The sequence below is a fragment of the Podarcis tiliguerta genome, assembly GCF_965153285.1.
Source record: "Podarcis tiliguerta genome assembly, chromosome: 18".
Classification (NCBI taxonomy): Eukaryota; Metazoa; Chordata; class Lepidosauria; order Squamata; family Lacertidae; genus Podarcis; species Podarcis tiliguerta.
Genome location: NC_139551.1, coordinates 3,559,081 through 3,586,289, shown reverse-complemented (window position 1 = coordinate 3,586,289; position 27,209 = coordinate 3,559,081). Strand labels below are relative to the sequence as shown.

Below are 27,209 nucleotides of genomic sequence, written 5' to 3'. Positions count from 1 at the left end.
CGACCATTAGGTCCAGTCGTGGCCGACTCTGGGGTTGCGGCACTCATCTCGCTTTATTGGCCGAGGGAGCCGGCGTACAGCTTCCGGGTCATGTGGCCAGCAGGACTAAGCCGCTTCTGGCGAACCAGAGCAGCGCACAGAAATGCCGTTTACCTTCCCGCTGGAATGGTACTTATTTATCTACTTGCACTTTGACGTGCTTTCGAACTGCTAGGTGGACAGGAGCAGGGACCGAGCAACGGGAGCTCACCCCGTCATTGCGGGGATTCGAACCGCCGACCTTCCGATCGGCAAGCCCTAGGCTCTGTGGTTGAACCCACAGCGCCACCCGTGTCTACACCAAGGTATGTCCCACTAAGATCAATGCAGCTTATGCCCAGATAGGTTGGAGTCCTATAGGACATTTGGTTCCCTAAAGCGGCAACCCTATATCTCAGCCTCTCTGAACCTGCTGTCCTCCGGATTTTTGGGACTATAGCCCCATCGGCCCCAGTCAGCGCAGCCGTCAGAAAACCGCTTTGCAACAATGTGCCAATTAGTGAAACTGCATGCAATTAGATGTAGTTAGGATAAATTTGCAGAAAAACATTGGCTTTTTTATAGGGGGGGGAGATTCACAAACTGATGTGGCGACTGAAATTTAAGGGTGGGGAAAGAAATGAGAAACTGACATGCCTAACAGCCCATAACCACCCGGGTTTTTAAATATATTTTTTAAAAGCCGTTTATTCTTTCATTAGCAAAGCGTTCTTGTTTTCTTTAAAAGCTGCCTCCATCACACACACACACACACACATGAAACAAGGAAAGGGAAAAACAAGCCCTTACAATATCCCTTTAGACTCTGACATTTCTGACTCTTTTTCTACCTGCTCCCTGGGAAGAGCTGTGGCCAAATACTAATTATACGTTAACAGGAGGAGAAAATTATTAATTTGTGTTTTCTTTTTTCTCCAAAACAGCTGCGCCTATTTGATTCGGGGGAAGTGGGGGGGGGGAACTCCCCTGTACGGAGAGCTGGAGGCTGGCCTTTTTACGAAAAAGAAAAGAGGGAAGGAAAAACAAAAAAACCCCCTAAAATAATTTGCTCTCTTTTCCCCCCTCTCTGCGAAAACAAAAGCAGCCCTGTGGGGTTATGTACCAAGCAGGCATCAATCTAGATTTATTTTATTTCCCTCTTTCTTCCAGCCCCAGAGCAGAACCGAAGATAATTTGTCGGAGACCTGAGTGGCGCTCGGGTGCTATTTTCTCAGGCCAAAAGCACCCCCTGCGCCTGGCATTTCACCCGCCGCCAAGAAAGCCAGCGGTTGAAGTGGGTTTAGAAAGAGTGGGGTGAAGGTTGGTGCAGATGGGGGTGGGGTTTAAAAGGCCTTTCACTGATTTGATCTCACAGGGACAACATGCGGAAGGAAAGGTTTGCTCTTCCAGTTTCCCTGGAAAAGGTTTTGCATCGTCGCCATTACTATGGACATACAGTGGGACCTTGGTTCCCAAATGCCTTGGTTCTCAAACGCCTTGGTTCTCAAACGCCTTGGTTCTCAAACGCCTTGGTTCTCAAATGCCTTGGTTCCCAAATGCCGAAAACCCAGAAGTAAGTATTCCGGTTTTCGAACGTTTTTTGGAAGCCGAACATCCGATGCGGCTGTCGGCTATTGTTTCCAGGGCGCCTGCACCAATCAGAAGCCGCGCCTTTGTTTTTGATCATTTCGGAAGTCAAACAGGCTTCCGGAACAGATTAAGTTTGGCGCTTTTGTTTTTTGCCATTTATTTTGCGTTTTTGTGGCTTTTTCGGTTCATTTGTTTTTTTGACGATCATCAGCGCAGGTAATTATTTTTATCTTTTAAATCTACAACACTATCTTACTTATTTTATAGTACAGTACATTGATCATTGCTTTCATTTTATGGATCAACAGTCTCGATAGATAGTAAAATTCCTGTTCAATTGCTGTTTCAGGAACTGATTAATCCGTTTTGCATTGCTTTCTGTGGGAAAGCGTGCCTTGGTTTTGGAACGCTTTGGTTTTGGAACGGACTTCCGGAACGGATTAAGCTTGAGAACCAAGGAACCACTTTACAGCAACAACAGCAAAAAACGGACCAGATATTCAGGGGATAGAGTGCGAGTCAGCCATGTGATACAGCACCAAAAAAGGCTAACGCTGTTCTAGGCGGCATCAAACAGAAATCTAGTGTCCAGATCAAGGGAAGTCATAGGTAAAGGTAAAGGGACCCCTGACCATTAGGTCCAGTCATGACCGACTCTGGGGTTGCGCGCTCATCTCGCTTTACTGGCCGAGGGAGCCGGCGTACAGCTTCCGGGTCATGTGGCCAGCAGGACTAAGCCGCTTCTGGAGAATCAGAGCAGCTCACGGAAACGCCGTTTACCTTCCCGCCGGAGGGGTACCTATTTATCTACTTGCACTTTGATGTGCTTTCGAACTGCTAGCTTGGCAGGAGCAGGGACCGAGCAACGGGAGCTCACCCCGTCATTGCGGGGATTCGAACCCCCAACCTTCTGATCGGCACGTCCTAGGCTCTGTGGTTTAACCCACAGCGCCACCCCCGTCCCTAAGGGAAGTCATAGTCCCACTCTATTCTGCCTTCCTCAGACCACACCTGGAGTCCTGTTCCCACTTCTGGGCGCCACAATTTAAGGAGGAGGTTGACAAGCTTGGAAGGTGTGCAGAGGAGGGTGACCAAGATGATCAAGGGTTTGGAAGCCAAGCCTGATGAAGAACGGTTGAAGGAGCTGGGTGTCAGGGAACTGCCATCAGTCCCGGAGGGAGAGAGCAAAAGCCAGAGGGATTCCAGAGAGCGTCCAGGGGTTGGGAGAAGCAGCCCATCTTCTGGGGAAGAGAATCAGCGTAGCACCAGTGGAGAAGGGGGGCAGATGGGGGAAGCGGCGAGGCGGTCCCATGACTCCTTGCCTGGGACCAGCGGGGAGAATAGGGGTCCTCCGCTGCCTATGCCCTCCTTGCGCAGAAGGCTTTCGCGCAGAGAGAGTAGGAGAAGACTAGGCGTCAAAGAGCTTCTTTGCTGGAAGAAGTTTAAGAAACGCCAACTGACGGATTCTGCCAGCGATTGAGTCAGCCGCGGGTGAGTGGCTGTCCGGACAGAAAAGGTTTATTTAGGCAACCCAGCTAGGTGTTTGCACCCAGCCGGGGAGATAAGCACCGGCTTACGCACGAGCAACCCCTAGAACCATTACACTGGGTATCTTTAGAGACTGAGAGGGGATATGATGGCCATCTTCCAATAGGCTGCCACGTGGAAGATGGAGCGAGCTTGTTTTCGGGTGCTCTTGAGGAAAAGAGCCGAACCGATGGATTCAAGTTACGACAAAGGACTTTCCGACTGAACATCAGGAATCACTTTCTGACAGTAAGAGCTAGTGGAACGTTCTCCCTCGGGAGGTTGTGGACTCTCCTTCCCTGGTGGTTTTCAAGCAGAGGTTGGATGGTCCTCTGTCGTGGATGCTTTAGCTGAGATTCCTAGGGGGTTGGACTAGATGACTCAAGAGGGCCCTTCCAACTCTATAGGTCTGTGATTCTCAGAAAGTGCTCAGGTCTGACAGCCACCCAAAGACCCAAGTCCTCTACAAACATAGTATTGCTGAGTTTCTTGTCTGCTTCACAGCTCCCCCAGCAGAGAGAGAGACGGTATATAAAGATGATGATGATGATGATAATAATAATAATAATAATAATAATAATAATAATAATAATAATAATAATTTATTATTTAAACCCCACCCATCTGACTAGGTTTCCCCAGCCACTCTGGGCGGCTTCCAACAAAACACTAAAATACAATAACCTATTAAACATTAAACGCTTCCCTAAACAGGGCTGCCTTCAGATGTCTTCTAAAAGTCTGGTAGTTGTTGTTTGCTTTGACATCTGCTGGGAGGGCGTTCTGCAGGGCGGGTGCCACCACCGAGAAGTCCCTCTGCCTGGTTCCCTGTAACCTCACTTTTTGCAGGGAGGGAACTGCCAGAAGGCCCTTGGAGCTGGACCTCAGTGTCTGGGCTGGACGATGGAGGTGGAGACGCTCCTTCAGGGATACTGGGCCAAGGTCGTTGAGGGCTTGAAAGGTCAGCATCAACACTTTGAATTGTGCTCAGAAACATCCCAGAAGCCAATGTAGGTCTTTCAAGACCAGTGTTTTGTGGTCTTGGTGGCCACTCCCAGGCACCAGTCTAGCTGCCGCATTCTGAATTAGTTGTAGTTTCCTTCAAAGGTAGCCCCACATAGAGCACATGGCAGTAGTCTGATAGTTGTTGTTCGCTTTGACATCTGGTGGGAGGGCGTTCCACAGGGAGGGTGCCACCACCGAGAAGGCCCTCTGCCTGGTTCCCTGTAACTTGGCTTCTCGCAGGGAGGGGATAAAATAATAATTGACGAAACCCTGCATTTCTTAACCGTCGTCCACCCTCCCCCTAAAAAAACATGCGCTCTGAAAAGTGTTTTCTCTCAAATGGTGAGTTCCAGAATGTATTTCGACATGGTTTCTACGCCACTAATCCTGCCCTGGCTGGGATTCGCAGAGACCTGATCCCTGAATTGAGAAGCCCAGATGGGTATGTGTTTGTGAGCAAATTTGCACCCTGGGATTTGCCAAAATGGCACCCCGGAACCTGCAGAGGATCTTTCCGGTGTCCTGAGACGTCACTTACTTGTCGGCCGGACGTAAACCTTCAGCTTTAAGCAGGGCTTGTCGACCAAGTTCGGAGGCGTTGCCGCTGCAAGAGACAAAAGGAGGGAGAGGAGAGAAAGAAAGTCATCACCAAAAAACCCCACATGTGTCCTACATAAAGTTTCAATTTTACACATTTCCAAAAAGGGCAGATTTATAGGGTTATTTCTGAAGCCCCTGTTCTTAAATCCCTGCTCTGTTTCAGAACCCTATAGCCCAAAATGACACCAACATTGTCATGGTTTGGCTTCTGTAATGGTTCTAGGGGTTGCTCGTGCGTAAGCCGGTGCAAACACCTGGCTGGATTGCCTGAGTGAACCTTTTCTGTCCGGACAGCCACTCACCCGTGGCTGTCTCAATCGCTGGCAGAATCCGTCAGTGGGCGTTTCTTAAACTTCTTCCAGCAAAGAAGCTCTTTGACGCCTAGTCTCCTCCTACTCTCTCTGCGCGAAAGCCTTCTGCGCAAGGAGGGCGTAGGCAGCGGAGGACCTCTACTCTCCCCGCTGGTCCCCGGCAAGGAGTCATGGGACCGCCTCGCCGCTTCCCCCATCTGCCCCCCTTCTCCACTGGTGCTACGCTGATTCTCTTCCCCAGAAGATGGGCTGCCTCTCCCAATCCCGGGACGCTCTCCGGAATCCCTCTGGATTTTGCTCTCTCCCTCCGGCACTGATGCCAGTTCCCTGACAGCTTCCTTCATGAATTTTGCACCATGAACACAAACAGTGCAATGGGGTCAATTGTTTCCCTTCCACACTCTTTTTCATTTTGCTCAAATAGACCGTGTTTCAGGGCAGGCTGCCCTCGCTGGGCGATTCGTGTAGGGCTGTCTCCGACAGAGGCCCTACTCAAGAGTCAGCCGCTTTAAATTCATGGACCCAAGGTAGCCATTTCCAGTAAGTTCCCTTTTCATCCCTGAACAGAGACAGCCTTGCCGTTACAATCCATGGATTGGTAACTTTGAGGCTGGACTACTGTAATGTACATTTGGTGGGGCCGCCCTCGGACCTGGTTCAGACACCCTGGCTGGGGGGAAATGCAGGAGTCAGACTGCACCTACTACCGAGTCGTGTTCAAGATCCTTGCATCGATGTGCAAAAGGGACGCGGGTGGTGCTGTGGGTTAGACCACAGAGCCTAGGACTTGCTGATCAGAAGGTCGGCGGTTCGAATCCCCGTGACGGGGTGAGCTCCCGTTGCTCGGTCCCTGCTCCTGCCAACCTAGCAGTTCGAAAGCATGTCAAAGTGCAAGTAGATAAATAGGTACCGCTCCAGCGGGAAGGTAAACGGCGTTTCCATGCGCTGCTCTGGTTCGCCAGAAGCGGCTTAGTCCTGCTGGCCTCATGACCCGGAAGCTGTACACTGGCTCCCTCGGCCAGTAAAGCGAGATGAGCGCCGCAACCCCAGAGTCGGCCACGACTGGACCTAATGGTCAGGGGTCCCTTTACCTTTACCTATCGCTGTGCAAAGCTCTGGAAAACCTAGGGGACTCCTGAACCCTGGTATCCCTGTTTGGCAGAATTGGCCCTTCTGCAGGTGCCACGTGGGTAAAGGTAAAGGACCCCTGGACGGTTATGTCCGGTCAAAGGCAGCTATGGGGTTGCGGCGCTCATCTTGCTTTCAGTCTGAGGGAGCCGGCGTTTATCCACAGTCAGGTTCCTGGGTCATGTGGCCAGCAGGACTAAACTGCTTCTGGTGGAATGGGACACTGTGAAGGAAGCCAGAGCGCATGGAAACACCATTTACCTTCCCGCCGGAGTGGTACCTATTGATCTACTTGCACTGGCATGCTTTCGAACTGCTAGGTTGGCAGGAGCTGGGACCGAGCAACGGGAGCTCACCCCGTCATCGCGGGGATTCGAACCACCGACCTTCTGATTGGCAAGCCCAAGAGGCTCAGTGGTTTAGACCACAGCGCCACCCACATCCCCAAAGGTGCCACATAATATCCACACTGAATCTGTAAGAACTCAATCGTTTAGTGTGGCTGCGACAAGACTCATTCATTGTCAACGTGTATTGGCGCGATGTAGTGGTTAGAGTGTCAGACTAAGGCCTGGGAGACCAGGGTTTGCATCCCACCCACCCAGGGCCAGATTTAGGTTTGATGAGGCCCTCAGCTACTGAAGGTAATGGGGCCCTTCATATGTCCAGCTGTCCTTTGTCAACAACAAATTGTCACTGTTTTTGTGTGCTGAATGTATGGTAATTTATGGACCTAATAGGTATCTCAAGCCATTTGCACATGCAGAATGTAGGCACCCTATACAAAGAAATGAGCAAACCAGTGATATTTTAGGGAGCAGGCAAGCAGGCAGGGTCCATGACTTACATCCTAGGAGCTTACAAAACACAAAACACTGTTGCTGTATGTCGGTTTTATTTTATTTGTTTTTTATCTTATGTTTTGGAAATGTACATCCAGTTTTTTCCCCTTTAATTTTTTTGGGGGCCCCGAAGAGGGTGGGGCCCTAAGCTATAGCTTGTTTAGCTTATACAGTGGTTCCTCGGGTTACAGACGCTTCAGGTTACAGACTCTGCTAACCTATAAATAGTACCTCGGGTTAAGAACTTTGCTTCAGGATGAGAACAGAAATCGCGCGGCAGCAGCGGAAGGCCCCATTAGCTAAAGTGGTGCTTCAGGTTAAGAACAGTTTCAGGTTAAGAACGGACCTCCAGAATGAATTACCGTATTTTTCGCTCTATAAGATGCACCAGACCACAAGACGCACCTAGTTTTTGGAGGAGGAAAACAAGGAAAAAAATATTCTGAATCTCAGAAGCCAGAACAGCAAGAGGGATCGCTGCGCAGTGAAAGCAGCAATCCCTCTCGCTGTTCTGGCTTCTGGGATAGCTGTGCAGCCTGCATTCGCTCCATAAGACGCACACACACATTTCCACTTACTTTTTAGGAGGGAAAAAGTGAGTCTTATAAAGCAAAAAATATGGTAAGTTATTAACCAGAGGTACCACTGTATGTAAATCTGGTATTGCCAATATATCTGTTCCTGCTACCCTTAACATTCCCACACACAGGAGCACTGGAAGAGCTTGGCCTCTGGGTTGAGGCTGAGTCCAGCATCCTATTCTCACTGCAGCCTACCAGATGTGTCCCCCCCCCCATGGGAAAGACCTCGCGCCGATTGCCGTTTGACCCACAGATGTCGCCCAGCCCCTGCTAAGAAGCTTAACCATCTCCGAGGTGCTTCCTCCGTTTCTTTAGCCGGGCGATTTTGGGAGGGGGGCGATCCCCGCGCACAAAAGCTCCGGCTTTTAATACCGCATCTTTGATCAAACTGATGTCAAAAGTTGTCCGACCCCCAAGCGGGGCGCTTTTCTCTGCCGTACATCCTCGGACATGTTCGGATTTCCCCCGATAAAAGCCTGACAAGGCAAATGATACGCTTTCGACGGCGCTCTGCAGATAAGTCTGGAGAGGCGGGCGAAGAGAGGAGGAGGAGGAGGAGGCTGGGTGGGTTTGAGAGAAAGAGCAAAAAAGTTTGCAATTAAAAGCTCAGGGTGGTGGGTGGGAACTCTCTGAGGCATGAAATTGTCCCGGATTAGGATGGGCAGTTCGGCTGAGGGGCGGAAAGAAAAGGTGCGTGTGAAAAGCACTTTTGGGGAGGCCTAAATTTGACAAGGTGGATTTTCCTTCTGTCCCTGAAACGGATCGGCCTTGACAGTCCCGACTTGGGAGCCAGGCGGGGGACATCCTGTTTGAAGAAAAGGCCTTTGCTCGGAAGGGTCACCGAAAATTCGTGTTAACACCACGTTCAGACACCGATTTAAGAGCATTGCTTATCCGGGCAACTGGCCTCTACTCATCTACATCTCCTGCTTAACGCTCCTTCTGAATGGAGAGGCGTTAAAGAAATGAAGAATCAGATTTTTAAAATAGTTACAGGTGAAACTCGAAAAATTAGAATATCGTGGGAAAGTTCCTTGATTTCAGGAATTCAGCTGGAAAGGTGAAACTAATATATGATATAGACTCGTGACATGCAAAGCGAGATATGTCAAGCCTTGATTTGTTCTACAGGTGAAACTCGAAAAATTAGAATATCATGGAAAAGTTCCTTGATTTCAGGAACTTCAAAGGTGAAACTAATAATATATGATATAGACTCGTGACATGCAAAGCGAGATATGTCAAGTCTTGATTTGTGATCATTGCCATGATCATAGCGTACAGCTGGTGAAAACCCCAAATTAACCATCTTAGAAAATTAGAATATTCAAGGAAATCAGCGAAACAAGGATTGCAAATCGAGCAAGATTGGACCTCTGAGAAGTAGAAGCACGTCGCGCTTTGCATGTCACGAGTCGATCTCATAGTTTCACCATTCAAGTTGAATTCCTGAAATCAACAAACTTTCCCACGATATTCTAATTTTTCGAGTTTCACCTGTGTATCGCGAAGAACTGCATTAGCAAAACCCACCAGGAACCTGACCTCGCGTATCTTGAAAGTTTCCTTTGTGGAGTTCACGACGGGACTCAAAAACTCTTAATTTAAATCTGCTCTGTCCTGCTTTATTTCATTTCATTGGATAATGTGTTCGACGTGGTTCTGGGTTTTATTTGAAACTTATCTAGAATCATAAAATCGCAGAGTTGGAAGGGACCCAACGCTCTGCAAGGCAGGAATATGCTGCTCTGGATTGTAAAAATACAGACAAACTCCAAAGCGGTTTACAAAAAAATATAAAACAATAATTCTCGAGGTTGAAAGAACAATAAGCTTTTTTAAAAAAAACCAGATTAAAACTCACATTGACTTAACATTTGGGCAGGCTCGTCTAACCAAAAATGTTTTTGCTTCTTAAATGCTGGTCCTTGTTGAAAACAATGAAGACTTGATTTGATCAAATAAAGAGACTTATCCACCTCTTGCAACCAGGAGGACGAAAACAAGTGAGCTGGGAATTCAAAAGGGGGAGCCTTTGAAAGGATATATTTGCTGCGAGGTTTGGATAGCGTTTGGATTTTTGCAATATCTTTCTATTTACAGATACACACGTTAAGTGTTTGGATGGGGATCTAATGATTGGGGGTTCTCAATCTTTTTTTAAAAAGATAATATTTTCACCAAAGCAAACAACATGTAGGTTTTGTGCTTTCTGGACAACGTTTTCAAGTTTCTAAACCGCTCCTTCTGTTCACAACCCATATCTTCGTCCAGGAATTAACACAGAGCGGTTTGTGGATTTTCTGAACCAGGAAAATGCAGGAATCACGAGTCATTCCTCCACTTCTCTGCCTGCTAAAATCACATATGTTTGGAAGAGGGGAAACAGGGTGACGTTTGATGCAAAAAAAGTAGCCAGGAAGCGATAATAATAAAAAAATTACGATGTTAGATGATGTGTTCTTAGTTAATGTCTAGTTGTCGTTGAGGTATTCTCTTTGTGTTTTATATGTAAATTGTTTTGCAATAATGTTTAAAATGGAATAAAACAGAAGAAGATGTGAGGAAGAAGATGCGTGTGTGTTTAAATATTCAAAGAATTAAAGCCAGCAGTAAACTAAAAACACGCTGGCATTTTGTCGAAAAAAAAAATGTTTTTAACAGGTAAGAAAGAGTTCGGTGTCAAGTGGCAGGAAGTTCCAAAGCTTACGTCAGTTTGTTGCAGATGCACAACAGGGATTTATGCGGCAGTGCCAGGTTCAGGGTAGTTCAAGAAGTTCTTAAGATCTGCGGGAGATTCTGTCCGTGGTGCTAAGCTTCGCATGCTCGGGTTTTAAAAACCACTTTTTTGATTTAAATGCGTGTCGGCCCGATCTCCTCAGGGGGATGACGGCGGGGCGTAAAGAGTATTCTGAATAAATGGAAATAGCTGCGTCCTTAAAGGATGTCAGGGAAAGACCTTTTTTCTGAACAGAGGGCCGGTTTCTGCCGAGCTGACATTCCATAGCAGCCCTGTTCCCAGGGGATTTCAATATTGTTCCCAGAGGCTTGCTGAGATATTGATGGCAACAATGTCGAGAGCTCCATTTTAATTCCCCTCCCCGCCTCCCTCTCTTCCCATCGCTTCTCATCTACATGCTCCCAACCCCGGGGGGGCTCAGAGGAGCGATATTGTCTCCCGGACAAGAAAACCCGACAATGGAGCGCTGATGTCACCTTTTGTCAGCTCGAGAGAGCGCGCTCCTCAATGGGGAGCCATTGAAGAGCGGAGAATGCCCTCGTTTGCATAGCCACACCCCCTCCATCTGCATATCCCGCCACGGGGAGAGGGGGGCACCCGTCTCCCGGAGCGAGGCCCGAGTGCGAAAGGCGGGCACGCTGCTGAGAAACCTTTAAAATAAGGGGGGAAGAAAACGGGCAGCGATTCCTGATTTATGGCTGGCTGGCTGAAACCCTCTCCCAGGATAAAAGCTAAAGGGACCCCTGGCCATTAGGTCCAGTTGTGGCCGACTCTGGGGTTGCGGCGCTCATCTCGCTTTACTGGCCGAGGGAGCCGGCGTACAGCTTCCGGGTCATGTGGCCAGCAGGACTAAGCCCCTTCTGGCGAACCAGAGCAGCACACAGAAACGCCGTTTACCTTCCTGCCAGAGCGGTACCTATTGATCTACTTGCACTTTGACGTGCTTTCGAACTGCTAGGTTGGCAGGAGCAGGGACCGAGCAACGGGAGCTCACGCCGTCATTGCGGGGATTCGAACCGCCGACCTTCTGATCGGCAAGTCCTAGGCTCTGTGGTTTAACCCACCGCGCCACCCGTGTCTCCCAGGATTATATTTCGCAAATAAACCCCCGAACCGTTCTCCACGAAGCCCTTTCCCTCCAGTCCTCAGACCTGCAAGCATCTTTCAACCACATTGGACTGTTTTGGAGGTTGGAAAGCTGTGTGTGCGAAAGACTTTGCTTCCCCCCCCCCCAAAAAAAGTTATTGTTTTTGTTAGGGTTGCCATACGCCTGGAATTTCCCGGAATACTGCTGTCGGAAGCAGTGTCTGGGCTGAAATCACTCTTTTTAAAAAATGTCCAGGAAAATCTGGACGTATTTCAACCCATTGTGGCAGCTTTGCTTCTGGCTTAAAAAACTCCCTTCTTTTGCTTTTGCGAATTTGCAAAATTGTGGGCAGGAAAGCTCAGTGACTTTGCCCACCCCCAAGCAAAAAGCTCTAGAACTTTTCTGCCTCTGATCATAGCTAATAGCCATTGCTAGCTTCCTCCTGTGAATTGCCTAATCGTCTTTTAAAGCGATTCAAGTCAGTGGCCTGCTGTGGCGGTGAGTTCCACAGTTTAACTCTGCGCCACGTGAAGAAGTCCTTTATTTTTTAGCTGCCCTGAATCTTCCAGCCCTCAACATCATCGGATGTTCCCCGAGTTCTAGTACAGTGGTACCTCGGGTTACATACGCTTCAGGTTACATACGCTTTGGGTTACAGACTCCGCTAACCCAGAAATAGTGCTTCAGGTTAAGAACTTTGCTTCAGGATGAGAACAGAAATCATGCTCTGGTGGCGCGGCAGCAGCAGGAGCCCCCATTAGCTAAAGTGGTGCTTCAGGTTAAGAACAGTTTCAGGTTAAGTATGGACCTCTGGAACGAATTACGCACTTAACCTGAGGTACCACTGTATTAAGGCCCGTATAGTAAAAGCTATGGTTTTCCCAGTAGTGATGTATGGAAGTGAAAGCTGGACCATAAAGAAGGCTGATCGCCGAAGAATGGATGCTTTTGAATTCTGGTGCTGGAGGAGACTCTTGAGAGTCCCATGGACTGCAAGAAGATCAAACCTCTCCATTCTGAAGGAAATCAGCCCTGAGTGCTCACTGGAAGGACAGATCCTGAGGCTCCAAGACTTTGGCCACCTCAGGAGAAGAGAAGACTCCCTGGGAAAGACCCTGATGTTGGGAAAGATGGAGGGCACAAGGAGAAGGGGACGACAGAGGACGAGATGGTGGGACAGTGTTCTCGAAGCTACCAGCATGAGTTTGACCAAACTGCGGGAGGCAGTGGAAGACAGGAGTGCCTGGCGTGCTCTGGTCCAGGGGTCATGAAGAGGCGGACATGACTAAACGACTAAACAACAACAACCACCACTGTATTGCAAGAGACGGGGGGGGGGGGAGCTTTTCTCTGTTCTCTTTCTCCACCCACCACATCATGCATTTCGCAAAACTTCTCTTGCTTCGCCTCTCGCTTGCCTTTTCTCTGGACTAAAAAGTCCTGCTTGCTGCAACCTGACCATTCAGACTGCAGGAGGCCTGGTGCGCTGAGCACCGAATCTCCTCTATTAGCATGCAATAGGATTATCCATATGGCGGATTTATTTAAATTGGGGGCGGGCTTCCTTTTGGAAACCGCTCTGGGTGCGAGGAGCTGGCGTGAGGGCCAAGCCCGCATTTCCAACACAAATAGCTCACGGATCCTTAGTCTGCATATCATTAAAATAAGAGGGAGAGAGAGAAAAGAAAAAAAAAAGGGATAAATGGATTTCCCCCCTGTTGCATCCCTTTATTCTTTTGGAATTTTGGGCTTAATTTCCAAACCTAATTCCAGCCCGGCGCCCCCCCCCCCGGGCAACGTTACATTGGCCAACCAATTATACATTGCAGTTAGACTGGGGGCTGGCGGGGGGGTCGGCAAACAAGATTGAATCAAGGTCTCCTTGCACATGAACAGGCAATTTTTACGAACACGCCCGTGTCTTCCTTACCAAGGAAACTGTCTCCCATTCTTTTGGTCGACGAACTCAGAGTGCCTCTGAGTGTGTGCAGAGTTCCTGCCTCCAAGAAGACTGAAGGCGGTTTTTGTTTTAAATGCATCAGTGATTGGTGGGAGAACCCTGGCTCAGGGGCCAGATGCGGGCCTCTGAGCTGCTTTATACGGCCCTCGGGACCCTCTTCAAATCCTGGGGACCAGTCACTATCTCTCAGCCAAACCTAAATTTATTGTATTACATTTATGCCCTCCCTTTGTTCCTCCAAGGAGACCCAGGGGGTGTACATGGCTCCCCCCTTTTAACCCCTACAACAATCCTGCGAGGTGTTGATGTTGTTTAGTCGTGTCCACCTCTTTGTGACTCCCTGGACCAGAGCACGCCAGGCCCTCCTGTCTTCCACTGCCTCCTGTGGTTTGGTCAAACCCATGCTGGTAGCTTCGAGAACACTGTCCCACCATCTCGTCCTCCGTCATCTCCTTCTCCTTGTGCCCTCCATCTTTCCCAACATCAGGGTCTTTTCTGGGGAGTCTTCTCTTCTCATGAGGTGGCCAAAGTCTTGGAGCCTCAGCTTCAGGATCTGTCTTTCCAGTGAGCACTCAGGGCTGGTCATTTATGGACCTAATAGGTATCTAAAGCCATTTGCACATGTTGCCCTGCAACCAGTCCATGAAGAATGCAGGCACCCTATATATACAAAGGAGCAAACCAGCGATATTTTAGGGAGCAGGCTAGCAGGCAGGGCCCATGACTTACATCCTAGGAGCCTACACAACACAAAACACTGTCGCTGCATGAGGCTTTTATTTTATTCGTTTTTTATCTCATATTTTGGAAATGTACATCCATTATTTTTTCTCCCTTTAATTTCTTTGGGGGGCCCCCAAGAGAGTGGGGCCCTAAGCTATAGCTTGTTTATACGTAAATCTATCACATGGGATGCGGGTGGTGCTGTGGGTTAAACCACTGAGCCTAGGACTTGCCGATCAGAAGGTCGGCGGTTCGAATCCCCGCAATGACGGGGTGAGCTCCCATTGCTCGGTCCCAGCTCCTGCCAACCTAGCAGTTCGAAAGCACATCAAAGTAGGTCAATAGGTACCACTCCGGCAGGAAGGCAAACGGCGTTTCCGTGCACTGCTCTGGTTCGCCAGAAGCGGCTTAGTCCTGCTGGCCACATGACCCAGAAGCTGTACGCCGGCTCCCTCGGCCAGTAAAGCGAGATGAGCGCCGCAACCCCAGAGTCCGCCACGACTGGACCTAATGGTCAGGGGTCCCTTTACCTTTACTTAAATCCGGCACTGTCCATCACCCACCCTGGTCCTCCAGTTCTGGGTAGGTCTCTCTCTCTAACCCCCTCCTCCAGCCCCTCTGCAGTGAACATCTCAAAAGCCAAAAAGCGACCCTTTTGTGGTCCCCCAAAAGTGTTGTTTAACCTTGACCTAGAACTGTTGAGCATAGCCAGGACGCTCATCTAGATTCCTGGAAGGTTAATAGAATTCCAATTTGCAAGCTGCAGAAGGAGGTAGTTCGTTCTTTCATGTCTGCTAAATACAGTGCCCTCAAAGAAACATAATTTGTAATGTTCCACATGACATGAATTCTAACCGGCTTTCGCCGTGATGAGTTTCACTATTTACTCCTGTGTAATCTTTCCCTAACGACATTAAAAAGAGAGAGTGAGAGGGACAGAGAGAGAGAGAGAGAGAGAGCGTGTCGTAGTAAATGTAGTTATTTTCCAAGTGACATTTTACACAGGGAGAAGGGGGGAGCGGGCCGCGTGCGACGAGAGAAAATGGTAATTTAATATAGATAAAAGGAGCAAATTAAGGAAGTTGAGAAACAGATGCTTTGGAGCAGGAGAGGGGGGAAATATTGAGAAAGATAAATTCCGCCTGCCCGCTTCCGGACGGAGGGAGAGAGAGGGTTGCTTGCTATCATGAAGTGCTTTGGGGTCGTGGATTTTAATTAATAATGTTATTATTAGTTTAACATTTCTTTATTGATTGCAGCGAGGGGGGAACCGCGAGCAACTTTCTGGTTCAAGAGATGGCTCGGGAGCGTGTGATGTTAAGTTTCCCCTTTCCGCGGCGCTGACCTTGAAACTGACAGCGCGAAGGGGCCCGATCTCTGTCCTTGCCGGGGCCCGGTCCAAGCCGTGCGGTTGCAAGACGGAGATCGGCATGGACCTCTCGAGGTGAAGGAAATCACAACACCCGCAAAGAGACACACCACCTCTCTGGCTGCTATTGGCTTAGCTGCTCTGATGTCACAGAAGGCCTGAGTCACGCGAGAGCCCTGCCAAAGGGGAGGCCCAGCTAGTCCATCATCGTGACCCATTGGCCGTTGAAAACCTTGCCCAACCTGCTTTTGAAGCCGTCCAAGTGGGTGGCCATGCCTGCCTCTTGTGGCAGGGAGTTCCGCAGTTGAAATCTGAGCTGCGTGAAGAAGAACTTCCTTGTTTCTGCCTTGAATCTTTCAGTGTTCTGCTTAGTTCCAATGTTCCAATAAACGGCCTCGGCCCAGTAGACGTGAAGGAGCATCTCCACCCCCATCGTTCTGCCTGGACGCTGAGGTCCAGCGCCGAGGGCCTTCTGGCGGTTCCCTCATTGCGAGAAGCAAAGCTACAGGGAACCAGGCAGAGGGCCTTCTCGGTGGTGGCGCCCACCCTGTGGAACGCCCTCCCACCAGATGTCAAAGAGATAAACAACTACCTGACATTCAGAAGACATCTGAAGGCAGCCCTGTTCAGGGAAGTTTTTTATGTGTGACATCTTGGTGTATTTTTGGTCTTTGTGGAAGCCGCCCAGAGTGGCTGGAGAAACCCAGCCAGATGGGCGGGGTACAAATAATAAATTATTGTTGTTGTTGGGCATCCACAGGTTCTCGCGTTCTGCTTCCTCCACGCCAGGAATAATTTCATATCATTTCCCCTGGATCTTCACTCAGGGGCATAGAAAGGGGGTGTGCGGTAGGTGCGGTCTTGCCCCGGGCATCCCCACTAAGGGGGGGGGTGACAAAATGGCAGGCAGCACTCACCGCGGGGCCTTCAGCGCACCCAAGCTATGCGTCTTGGGCGCCCACAGGCCCCATGGTGTCTGCCCACTGCCTCCCCCCCGCATAGCTGTCAACTATGGCGTCTTCCACCGCTGCCACTTCCCTGAACTGAAAATCCCTTGATGGTTTCGGTTGCCCTCGTCTTCACCTCTCTTAACCGTTATTGGCTTAGCTGCTCTGATGTCACAGCAGGCTACCAGCAAGGGAAATCCCACAACCCCTCCAGCCTTTATTGGCTTAGCCGACGCCACAGTAGGCCTGCGTTAAGCTCTGTTACATCCTCTCTGACTGTTACTAGCTTAGCTGCTGCGATGTCAAGCAGGCCTGTGTCGGGAGGGGGAAAAAAGATGGCTTCCTTGGCTCCTATTGGCTTAGCTGCTCTGATGTCACAGCAGTGCAAGCAGGAGAAACCACAGGCCCACCAGCTCACTCCGTCGTGGGGATTCGAACCGCCGACCTCCCGATCCACAATGTGCTGGGCCTGGGGGTTAACCCGAGCAACGCGGTCCAGGTTCGGTCCCGAATCCAAGGATTCGACGAGGAGTCAGTCCAACAGGGCCAAGGCAGGAAACCAGGTTGGGTCAGGCACAGGGTTCCAGCAAGCAGCAATGTTGCTCCCACAACCTGGGGCAGGGTCCGGCAGCCTTTTATCTTTGATGGGGTAACGGCCGGTCCTGATCCCCCAGTGACTCACCTCCCTGTCTCGCCTGAAGGTGAGCACTCCTCCTGCAAGTACTCAGGTCTCTCCTTCTCTCAGACCTCAGTCTCTGCAGCTCGGGAGACGTCGGTGGGTTCCTAGACCCAGGGGCCACCTCAGCCTCCCCTGACCCAACCGGTAGTGGAGCAGCTGTAAGTGATGGCCCAGCTGAAGGCAATGAAGTCATCCCCGCATCTGGAGCAGGGCAGGCTCAGGCCCCTAACTTGGCCCAGCTGGTGCTTGTTGCAGGGGAACCTGTGCAGACTGGGGCTCTTCAGAATCAGGCCCCAGACTCTGTTCAAATGCCGCCTGAGGCAGAGGATCTGGTGCAGACCGAGACTCCTCCGGTTCCGAGTCCGAGTGTGATGGCCTGGGATTCGGACTCGGAGGCTGAACCTGAGGAATCCCAGCCTGCACAGGAGTCCCCGCCTCCAGAACCAGCTGAGCCGGGGCTGGGGCCTGAGCCTGAAGGGTCCTCACCTGTGCTGGGTCCGCAGGTGAGTCTGCTCTGGCTCCGGAAGTGATGGAGGACCCATTGCCTGCAGGTGCTCCACTCTCAGCCCCGTCAGAGGAAGGTGAGGTTGCCTCTGGGTCCGGGAACCCTCCAGCCTCTCCTGAGCTACAGAGGCTCAGGGCAGAGAGGCAGAGGGAACTAAGTTCTCTCAGGAGGAGTGCTCGCCTCCAGGCCAGGAGAGGCGAGTCACCTGTGGACCGGGGCCGCCCTATGCCTCGGGGCAGATAAAAGCCAGCCAGCCCCAGTCCCAGGTTGCGGGAGCAACGTTGCTGGTAGCCAGTTCCTGCCTGCACCCTGTCCTGCCGGATCTCCTGACCTCGCCCGACTCTCTGCCTTGGACCCAGCTTCAGCTTTGACGGACGGCCTCAATACTGTACCCTCGACCTTGGACTGGACTCAGACCACGCCTCATGGAAACCCACAGGACCAGCACACTGAGTCCCAGGCCATCACACACAAGCCCAAGAGTGTGCTGGTCCTGGGGGGCGGGTTACTGTGAGGCGTGGTCAAAGTCCGGTCCTGGGCCGAGGGTCTGGAGACTGTCCACCAAGGGAGAAGCGGGGTCCAAAGCAAGAAGCCGGGCGTGATCGGGAACTCCGGAATAACAGGTCTGGGTACTGGCAAAAGCAGGTTTCCAACGCCGTTGCTCCCGCAACCTGGGCCTGGGCTGACTGGCTTTGATCTCCTCTGAGGCCAGGGGCGGTCCCAGCCCACAGGTGACCCACCTCTCCTGGCCTGGAGGCGAGCACGCCTCCTGAGAGAACCCAGTTCCCTCTGCCTCTCTGCCCTGAGCCTCTGCATCTCAGGAGAGGCTGGAGGGTTACCGGACCCAGAGGCAGCCTCACCTTCACCTGACAGAGCTAGGAGAGGAGCACCTGCAGGCAATGGGTCCTCAATCACCTCCGGAGCCAGAGCGGATTCATCTGGTGTTTGCTCCTGAGGATCCGGCACAGGTGTGGGCCCTTCAGATTCAAGGCCCTGTCCCAGCTCAGCCGGCCCTGGAGGCGGGGACTCCTGTGCAGGCTGGGACTCCTCAGGTGCAGCTTCTGAGTCAGATTCCCAGGCCATCACAAAGAGGTTCGGTGGTTTAGACCACAGCGCCAACCGCGTCCCAAACTCCCCAGGTACAGCGAATCACGAGAAGCCTTTTCACGGCCAGGTTTCTTGCCCTTGCCATTTTCAGGCATGCTCTTGTACCCGACCCAAGCCAGGATTCTCCCTCTCTCGCCATTGCTCCCTTTCCTTCTTTACCAGAAAAGAAAATGAAGATAAATGAAGACTCTTAAATCAGGGGCTTTCTTAATGGGTGGTCCAGGAAGCTAATTTTGAGCGTTTGATTATTTTTCCTCCCTGGTAGCCGAGCCGGGCCACAGGTCCCGGCGGGAGGGCTGAGTTCAAATCATTTACAAGCTGAAACATGGTCTGGGAACAGAATCATCTTTGGCACTGCTGTCCCACCACCCTCCCCTCCCCCAGCTGCCACGATGGGCGTGATTGCAAGGGGAAAACGGATGAGTTGCAAAGGGCCTTTCTCTCTCTCTCTCTCTCTCTCTCTCTCTCTCTCTCTCTCTCTCTCTCATATGGGTTTATTTTCATTATTATCTGTGGAATGTGGCCCCGCCAGCTGGGACTTTGGGTGTTCGGCGCTCCTGAGCCGCTGCCGGAGGTTAAATAGAGTCATGCCGGCTAATTAAACTGGTCCCTGAGATTCCTTTGGTTTAGGATCGACGGTGCAATCAGGACGCTTAAATTGGCTTTGTTGTCGCTTCCGATTTTGCTGTATTTTCGAAACGCAGCTTGGAGGAAGAGCTCGGGGAGTGTAAGGAGAGAGACCTGGTGGATCGGGCCCGTCCAGCATGGGTGGCCAACAAGGGGAGCTCACAAGCATGTTCTGAGCCCCAGAACAACTCTCTCCCCCTGTGGTTTATAGCAACTGACATTCAAGAGCATTCACAGCTGTCCATGGAGGCACAGGTCAGTTCTGTGTCCAGGGCAGCTGTCTACTAGCTGCATCTGGTACACAGACTGAGACCCTCCTTGCCCACAGACTGTCTGGCTAGAGTGGTGCATGCTCTGGTTATCTCCCGCTTGGACTACTACCATGCACTTTATGTGGGGCTACCTTTGAAGGTGACCTGGAAACTACAACTAATCCAGAATGCGGCGGCCAGACTAGTGACTGGGAGCAGCCGCCAAGACCATATAACACCGGTCCTGAAAGACCTAGGTAAAGGGACCCCTGACCATTAGGTCCAGTCGTGACCGACTCTGGGGTTGCGGCGCTCATCTCGCTTTATTGGCCGAGGGAGCCAGCGTACAGTTTCCGGGTCATGTGGCCAGCATGACTAAGCCGCTTCTGGCGAACCAGAGCAGCGCACGGAAATGCCGTTTACCTTCCCGCCAGAGCGGTACCTATTGATCTACTTGCACTTTGAGGTGCTTTCGAACTGCTAGGTGGGCAGGAGCAGGGACCGAGCAACGGGAGCTCACCCCATTGTGGGGATTCGAATCGCCAACCTTCTGACAGGCAAGTCCTAGGCTCTGTGGTTTAACCCACAGCGCCACAAGTGTCCCTACTCCTGAAAGACCTACTGGTACTGAAAGACCTCTGAGGGTGAGGGAAATTGCAACACACACAAAGAGACACACAGCCTCTCCAGCTGCTATTGGCTTAGCTGCTCTGATGTCACAGAGGATCAGGCCAAAGGGGAGGCCCAACTAGTCTCAGTGGTTTAGACCGCAGCGCCCCAGTACTTACATATGTAGTAATACTCATGCCCCGGTCGGAATTCAAAGCCCAGCGAAAATGGAGTAAAGAGCTGGAACTTCTCAGAGAATTTCAGCGGCCCGTTGGGCGAGTCGGGCCGGTTGCACTCCCAGCGCTTGAAGCCATTCTGGCGGTGGTCGCAGGAGTCGTGGCCCTCATAGTTGACCATGTAGAGGATGTATCTCTCCATGTGGTCCATGGGGAACGGGAGCTCGTAGTGAGGGCAGTAGATGTCCAGGTAGTCGTTGATGCTCACCTCCACGGTGTAGTCGCCCTGGTGGAACCTGCAGGGGGAGGGAAGAGCAGAGGTTAAGGGACTCAGAACGTCACCAGCATCATATCACCTGCATGAGTCCAATTAATGCATGAAAGGGTTAATGCCATAGAGTAAGCTGTCCTGCCGGACGCGGGTGGCGCTGTGGGTTAAACCACAGAGCCTAGGACTTGCTGATCAGAAGGTCGGCAGTTCGAATCCCCGCAACGGGGTGAGCTCCCGTTGCTCGGTCCCTCCTCCTGCCAACCTAGCAGTTTGAAAGCACACCAGCGCAAGTAGATAAATAGGTACCACTCCAGCGGGAAGGCAAACGGCGTTTCCGTGCGCTGCTCTGGTTCGCCAGAAGCGGCTTAGTCCTGCTGGCCACATGACCCGGAAGCTGGACGCTGGCTCCCTCGGCCAATAAAGCGAGATGAGCGCCGCAACCCCAGAGTCGGTCATGACTGGACTTAATGGTCAGGGGTCCCTTTACCTTTACCTTAAGCTGTCCTGCCAGGCTTAGCTTTGTGTCACTTCCCCTCCCCTTGGGAGGAAATGGGCAATCACGTCTTTTGTGGTCCTCAGTCTGCATCTGAATTCAGTGCAGTGGTACTGGTGCCGTATTGATGTATAAGCTAAATAAGCTATAGCTTAGGGCCCCACTCTCTTGGGGGTCCCAAAAAAATTAAAGGGAAAAACAACTGGATGTACATTTCCAAAATATAAAATAAAACCTACATGCAGCAACAGTATTTTGTGCTGTGTAGGCTCCTAGGATGTAAGTCATGGCCCCCGCCTGCTAGCCTGCTCTCTAAAATATCACTGGTTTCCTCCTTTCTACCTTAAAAAGCAGAGACATCACCTTGCCAACAAAGGTCCGTATAGTTCAAGCTATGGTTTTCCCAGTAGTGATGTATGGAAGTGAGAGCTGGACCATCAAGAAGGCTGATCGCCGAAGAATGGGTGCTTTTGAATTCTGGTGCTGGAGGAGACTCTTGAGAGTCCCATGGACTGCAAGAAGATCAAACCTATCCATTCTGAAGGAAATCAGCCCTGAGTGCTCACTGGAAGGACAGATCCTGAAGCTGAGGCTCCAAGACTTTGGCCACCTCAGGAGAAGAGAAGACTCCCTGGAAAAGACCCTGATGTTGGGAAAGATGGAGGGCACAAGGAGAAGGGGATGACAGAAGACGAGATGGTGGGACAGTGTTCTCGAAGCTCCCAGCATGATTTTGACCAAACCACGGGAGGCAGTGGAAGACAGGAGGGCCTGGCGTGCTCTGGTCCAGGGGGTCACGAAGAGGCGGACACAACTAAATGACTAAACAACAACAACAACAAATATATAGGGTGCCTACATTCTGCATGGACTGGTTGCAGGGCAACATGTGCCAATGGCTTGAGATACCTATTAGGTCCATAAATTACCATATAACATATATTCAACACAAAAAACGACGACCATTTGTTGTTGACAAAGGACAGCTGAACATAAAAAGGACCCCATTGCCTTCAGTAGCTTAGGGATTCGTCAAACCAAAATCCAGCCCTGAGTGGTACCTTGGTACTCGAACGGCTTGGCTCCCAAACGCCAGTAAACATTCCGGTTTACGAATGTTTTTTGGAAGCCGAAGTCCAGTGCTGCTGGGGTCTGAATTTGGCGCATTCTGCACTCAAGGCAGCTGCCCTGCCACTGCAAACCACCCTGACGCATGCAGAACAGCATTAAGAATTCGTTTAACAAAATATTTCTCAATGTGCCATTAGGTCCCGTCGTGGCCGACTCTGGGGTTGCGGCACTCATCTCGCTTTACTGGACAAGGGAGCCGGCGTACTGCTTCCGGGTCATGTGGCCAGCAGGACTAAGCCGCTTCTGGCGAACCAGAGCAGCACATGGAAACGCCGTTTACCTTCCCGCCAGAGTGGTACCTATTTATCTACTTGCACTTTGAGGTGCTTTCGAACTGCTAGGTTGGCAGGAGCAGGGAATGAGCAACAGGAGCTCACCCCGTCACCGGGATTCGAACCGCCGACCTTCTGATCGGCAAGCCCTAGGCTCTGTGGTTTAACCCACAGTGCCACCCGCATCCATTTCCACTTAGGAGCTGGGAAATCCATATTTAAAACGTCGGTGTAGAAGAAATTCACGGCTGGTGGATTTTGGGGTGCCCTGAGGCTCAAGAACCCCAGAGCCGCCGGCCGTCTGGCAATTCCTCCTGCCCATAGCCGCACAGCTCTGTTGATTAGAGCACGGTGAAGGCAATGCCATGTTTGCAGCTTCGGCAGCTGTGAATTCTTGGGTTGGACTAGATGATCCTTGGAGAGCCCTTCCAGATCTAAGATTCTGCACAATGTCTACAAAACAGCTCCGCCTCTTGCGGAGAAGCCCTGAGTGCCCAAAACTTCCACGCGGCCGGCCTAATCTTACCTCTCCCCATTACCTTTTTACAAGATTAAACCGAGCACCTCTTAAAATTAATAAAGTGGCAACAGTAGGTGATTAGTAAAGTAGTGTGCGGGGGGGAGAATCGTTTTCACCGCCCCCTCAGGTGTTGTATTCGCAGGCCAACTCCAGCTAGCTCTCTCTCTCTCTCTCTTATATATATATGTATTTTGCATTTTTTGAGACAGATTATCTGGGAGATTAGGGGCTTAGTCAAAGCAGGGAAATCAGGCGATGGTATCTCAGATTCGTAAGGGGGTGCACCGGGCTCCTTAAGACACCATAACTAATTGCTTTCTGAGACTGCCGTTTCTCCCCCTCCCTTCTTTGGCCAATCTCGTCTAATGCCCCCCCCCCAGCTTCTTCCCACCCACTGCGTCCTAAGGATTGTCGTCCCTGAAAAAGGCGTTGCCTGGATGAACCCCATATTATCCTCCTTCGCACCCTCCAAGAGACTCTGTTCCCATAGATGGAGGGGTGGGGGGTCTGTATCCCTAGGGGGGGCCCAAGTATGGCACTTGGCTTAATTTCAGGTGGGTGGGAAGGAGACGAGGGGGAATTAAGAGAGAAAGGGTGGCTGGAAGAGAGGGGGCAAAGCGGGGGGTGGAAAAGAGGGGAGATGGCAAGAAGAGAAGGGGTGAAGGGGGTGGCAGGAAAAAAGAGGAAGGAAGGAGGAGGCAGGGAGAGGATTTAAGGGGGGAAAGAAACAAAAAAAAGGTAAAAAAGCTAAAGGTAAAGGACCCCTGGATGGTTAAGTCCTGTCAAAGGCAACTATGGGGTTGCAGCGCTCATCTCGCTTTCAGGATAAGGGAGCCGGCGTTTGTCTGCAGACAGCTTTCCGGGGCATGTAGCCAGCAGGACCGAACCGCTTTTGGTGCATGACGGAAACCAAAGTGCACAGAAACGCCGTTTACCTTCCTGCCACAGTGGTACCTATTTATCTACTTGCACCAGTGTGCTTTCAAACTGCTAGGTTGGCAGGAGCAGGGACCGAGCAACGGGAGCTCACTCCATCGTGGGGCTTCGAACCGGCGACCTTCTGATCAGCAAGCCCAAGAGGCTCAGTAGTTTAGGCTATAGCGTCACCCACACAAAAAATAAGGTGGACTTTGAGGTCTAGCCCAAACCACCTTGGCCCACAAATGGAAAGAATATAAAGTCCCAACCAGAGACAAGAGGCTGATAAAGATGATGGATTATGCTGAAAGGGCCAAAATGACCGGGAAGATCAGAAACTAGGAAGAGAGGGATTTTAATAAGGAACGGGGAAAATTCACAATGTACTTAAGAGAACACTGTGAACAACTAAAAACTTTGGCAGGGTTTGAGAAACACATGCAATGTATTAAAAATGAAGGTAAAAAATGGATTATTTGAGAAAAATAGAGAAAATATGTGAGGCAGTTAAAAAAGACTGAAAATAGAAGCCACGGAAGGGTGGAGGGAAAACTGAGGATTCAGGGAAACCTAAATGCCGATGGTGGTGTTTAATGTTTGGAAATTAAGTGTGTAGTGTAAAACTGAATACAAAAGATTGTAGAAAAAAAGAGAGACTATTTCTCCAACGTATAGGCCAAACTCTGACACCCTATCCCCGTGCCCCTCAGCGGCCCTGATTCATAGCCTTCCTGAGTATGATTTGCTCACCTGGGATGATGAGAATGGCCTCTTGCTCACCTGTGTGAGGTATAGAGAGATGTGGGATGATGCATTTGTGTGAGAGAAAAACCCCTGGCTTTTAACTGCGCAGGAGAAACAATCACACCTGTTGTCATGCCCCCATTTGCCTCCGGCCCCCAGAAAGCTGCCCATTTGAGACTGCGGCCCTCGCCCAGAGAAAGGTGCCCCGCTCTCCAGGTAAAAGGTAAAGGACCCTCGATGGTTGAGTCCATTCAACAGAACCATGGAAAGGTGTAGGGGAGTCTAAGGATTCAGAGACTCCTAAATGCCAATGGTGTGGGACGTGGGTGGCGCTGTGGGTTAAACCACAGAGCCTAGGACTTGCCGATCAGAAAGTCGGCGGTTCGAATCCCCGCAATGACGGGGTGAGCTCCCGTTGCTCGGTCCCTGCTCCTGCCCACCTAGCAGTTCGAAAGCACACCAGCGCAAGTAGATCAATAGGTACCACTCCGGCAGGAAGGTAAACGGCGTTTCCGTGCGCTGCTCTGGTTCGCCAGAAGCGGCTTAGTCCTGCTGGCCACATGACTCGGAAGCTGTACGCTGCTCCCTCGGCCAATAAAGCGAGATGAGCGCCGCAACCCCAGAGTCGGTCACGAGTGGACCTAATGGTCAGGGGTCCCTTTAAATGCCGATGGTGATGTTTAATGTTTGAATTTGAACATGCAGTGTAAAACTCAATAAAAGAAGATTATACATGAAAATGAAGAGGGGCTCACAGCCTTGGAAAAAAGGAATCCTGTGTGGTTTGCATACCTTCCGCCCCTGAAAGTTTCTCATTCCTGTGCGCCAATGGAGAGGGGAAAGACTCTGTGCCCCCCAGGGGTTCTCTGACCCTCCACCCCCCTCCCGCCTTCCAGCATCCAGAAGCGGAAACGCATTACCTTTCGCAATGCATACATACATCCAAACAGATCTATAACTCTCCATGAGCCGTTTCGTTGCCCAGCGGAAGACGTGACCACATCTCCATTTAAATGGAGACGGCCGCAGCCAGCAGCTTCCCACTGAGCCGAGAAGTGGCAATTGAGCATGGGAGGGCGGGGCCGCTTTCCCCCCAGATCTGTGGCCCACCTACAAGACGAGAGCGCACCGCTGGGTGCGTAATGCAAACCGCGGCGGGTGCAGAAGAGGCCGCGAGAGGAAAGGACGGCTCTTGGTTCTGCGAAGCCGGTGACTCTTGGGGGAGAATTCTGGTTTGGTTGGGAACCAAGGAAGAAGAAGAAGAGGAAGAGGAAGAGGAGGAAGAGGAAGAGGAAGAGGAAGAGGAAGAGGAAGAGGAAGAGGAAGAAGAAGAAGAAGAAGAAGAAGAAGAAGAAGAAGAAGAAGAAGAAGAAGAATTTATTATTTATACCCCACCCATCTGGCTGGGTTTCCCCAGCCACTCTGGGCAGCTTCCAATGGAATACAGTGGTACCTTGGGTTACAGACACTTCAGGTTACAGATGCTTCAGGTTACAGACTTCGCTAACCCAGAAATCGTACCCTGGGTTAAGAACTTTGCTTCAGGATGAGAACAGAAATCGCATGGTGGCAGCGGGAGGCCACATTAGCTAAAGTGGTGCTTCAGGTTAAGAACAGTTTCAGGTTAAGAATGGACCTCTGGAAAGAATTAAGTATTTAACCTGAGGTACCACTGTACAGTGATATCTCGGGTTACATACGCTTCAGGTTACATACACTTCAGGTTAAAGACTCTGCTAACCCAGAAATAGTGCTTCAGGTTAAGAAATTTACTTCAGGTTGAGAACAGAAATCGTGCTCCAGCGGCGCGGCAGCAGTAGGAGGCCCCATTAGCTAAAGTGGTGCTTCGGGTTAAGAACAGTTTCAGGTTAAGAACGGACCTCCGGAACGAATTAAGTTCTTAACCCGAGGTACCACTGTATTAAAATACAATAGTCCGTCAAACATTAAAAGCTTCCCTAAACAGGGCTGCCTTCAGGTGTCTTCTAAAAGTCTGGTAGTTGTTTATCTCCTTGACATCTGGTGGGAGGGCGTTCCACAGGGTGGGTGCCACCACCGAGAAGGCCCTCTGCCTGGTTCCCTGCAACTTGGCTTCTCGTACCGAGGGGACTGCCAGAAGGCCCTCAGCGCTGGACCTCAGTGGTCCAGTATATTAAAAGGTGGAGACGCTCCTTCTAATATACTGGACCAATCCTCAGGTTGCCTTCCAACTCAACAATTTGATGATTCTGCAAACCAAGGAAGCTCGCTGGTTTCCCATTAGGGCGAGCGTTATTACCCCAACCCACCCAAAATCCCAGCCTGCGTGTGAAGCAGGCTGAAGTTCCACCGGGAAAGCTGCCGAGCCTGGCCTCAAGCCCCGGAATCTGCATTATGAGTTGAGAGCGAGCCTTTCTGGTTTTCTCTAGCTATTCCTCCTCTCCTCTCTCTCTCCATCCTCTCCAGCTCAACGCTCTCCCAGCTTCCACCTGCTAATGA

General features: G+C 50.9%; 1 protein-coding gene across 2 annotated transcripts in view; it reads right to left on the bottom strand.

Annotated features, from left to right (window-relative positions):
• Positions 1–27,209, bottom strand: part of EFNA2 (ephrin A2) — a 182,254-nt gene that overhangs the window by 6,040 nt on the left and 149,005 nt on the right. For both annotated transcript variants that reach the window (XM_083421970.1, XM_083421969.1), the window contains exons 3-4: positions 20,386–20,678; positions 4,679–4,744 (exon numbers count right to left, since the gene is read on the bottom strand). In XM_083421970.1, the coding sequence (XP_083278096.1) occupies positions 4,679–4,744; positions 20,386–20,678 (359 nt within the window). The remainder of the gene's footprint in view (positions 1–4,678; positions 4,745–20,385; positions 20,679–27,209) is intronic.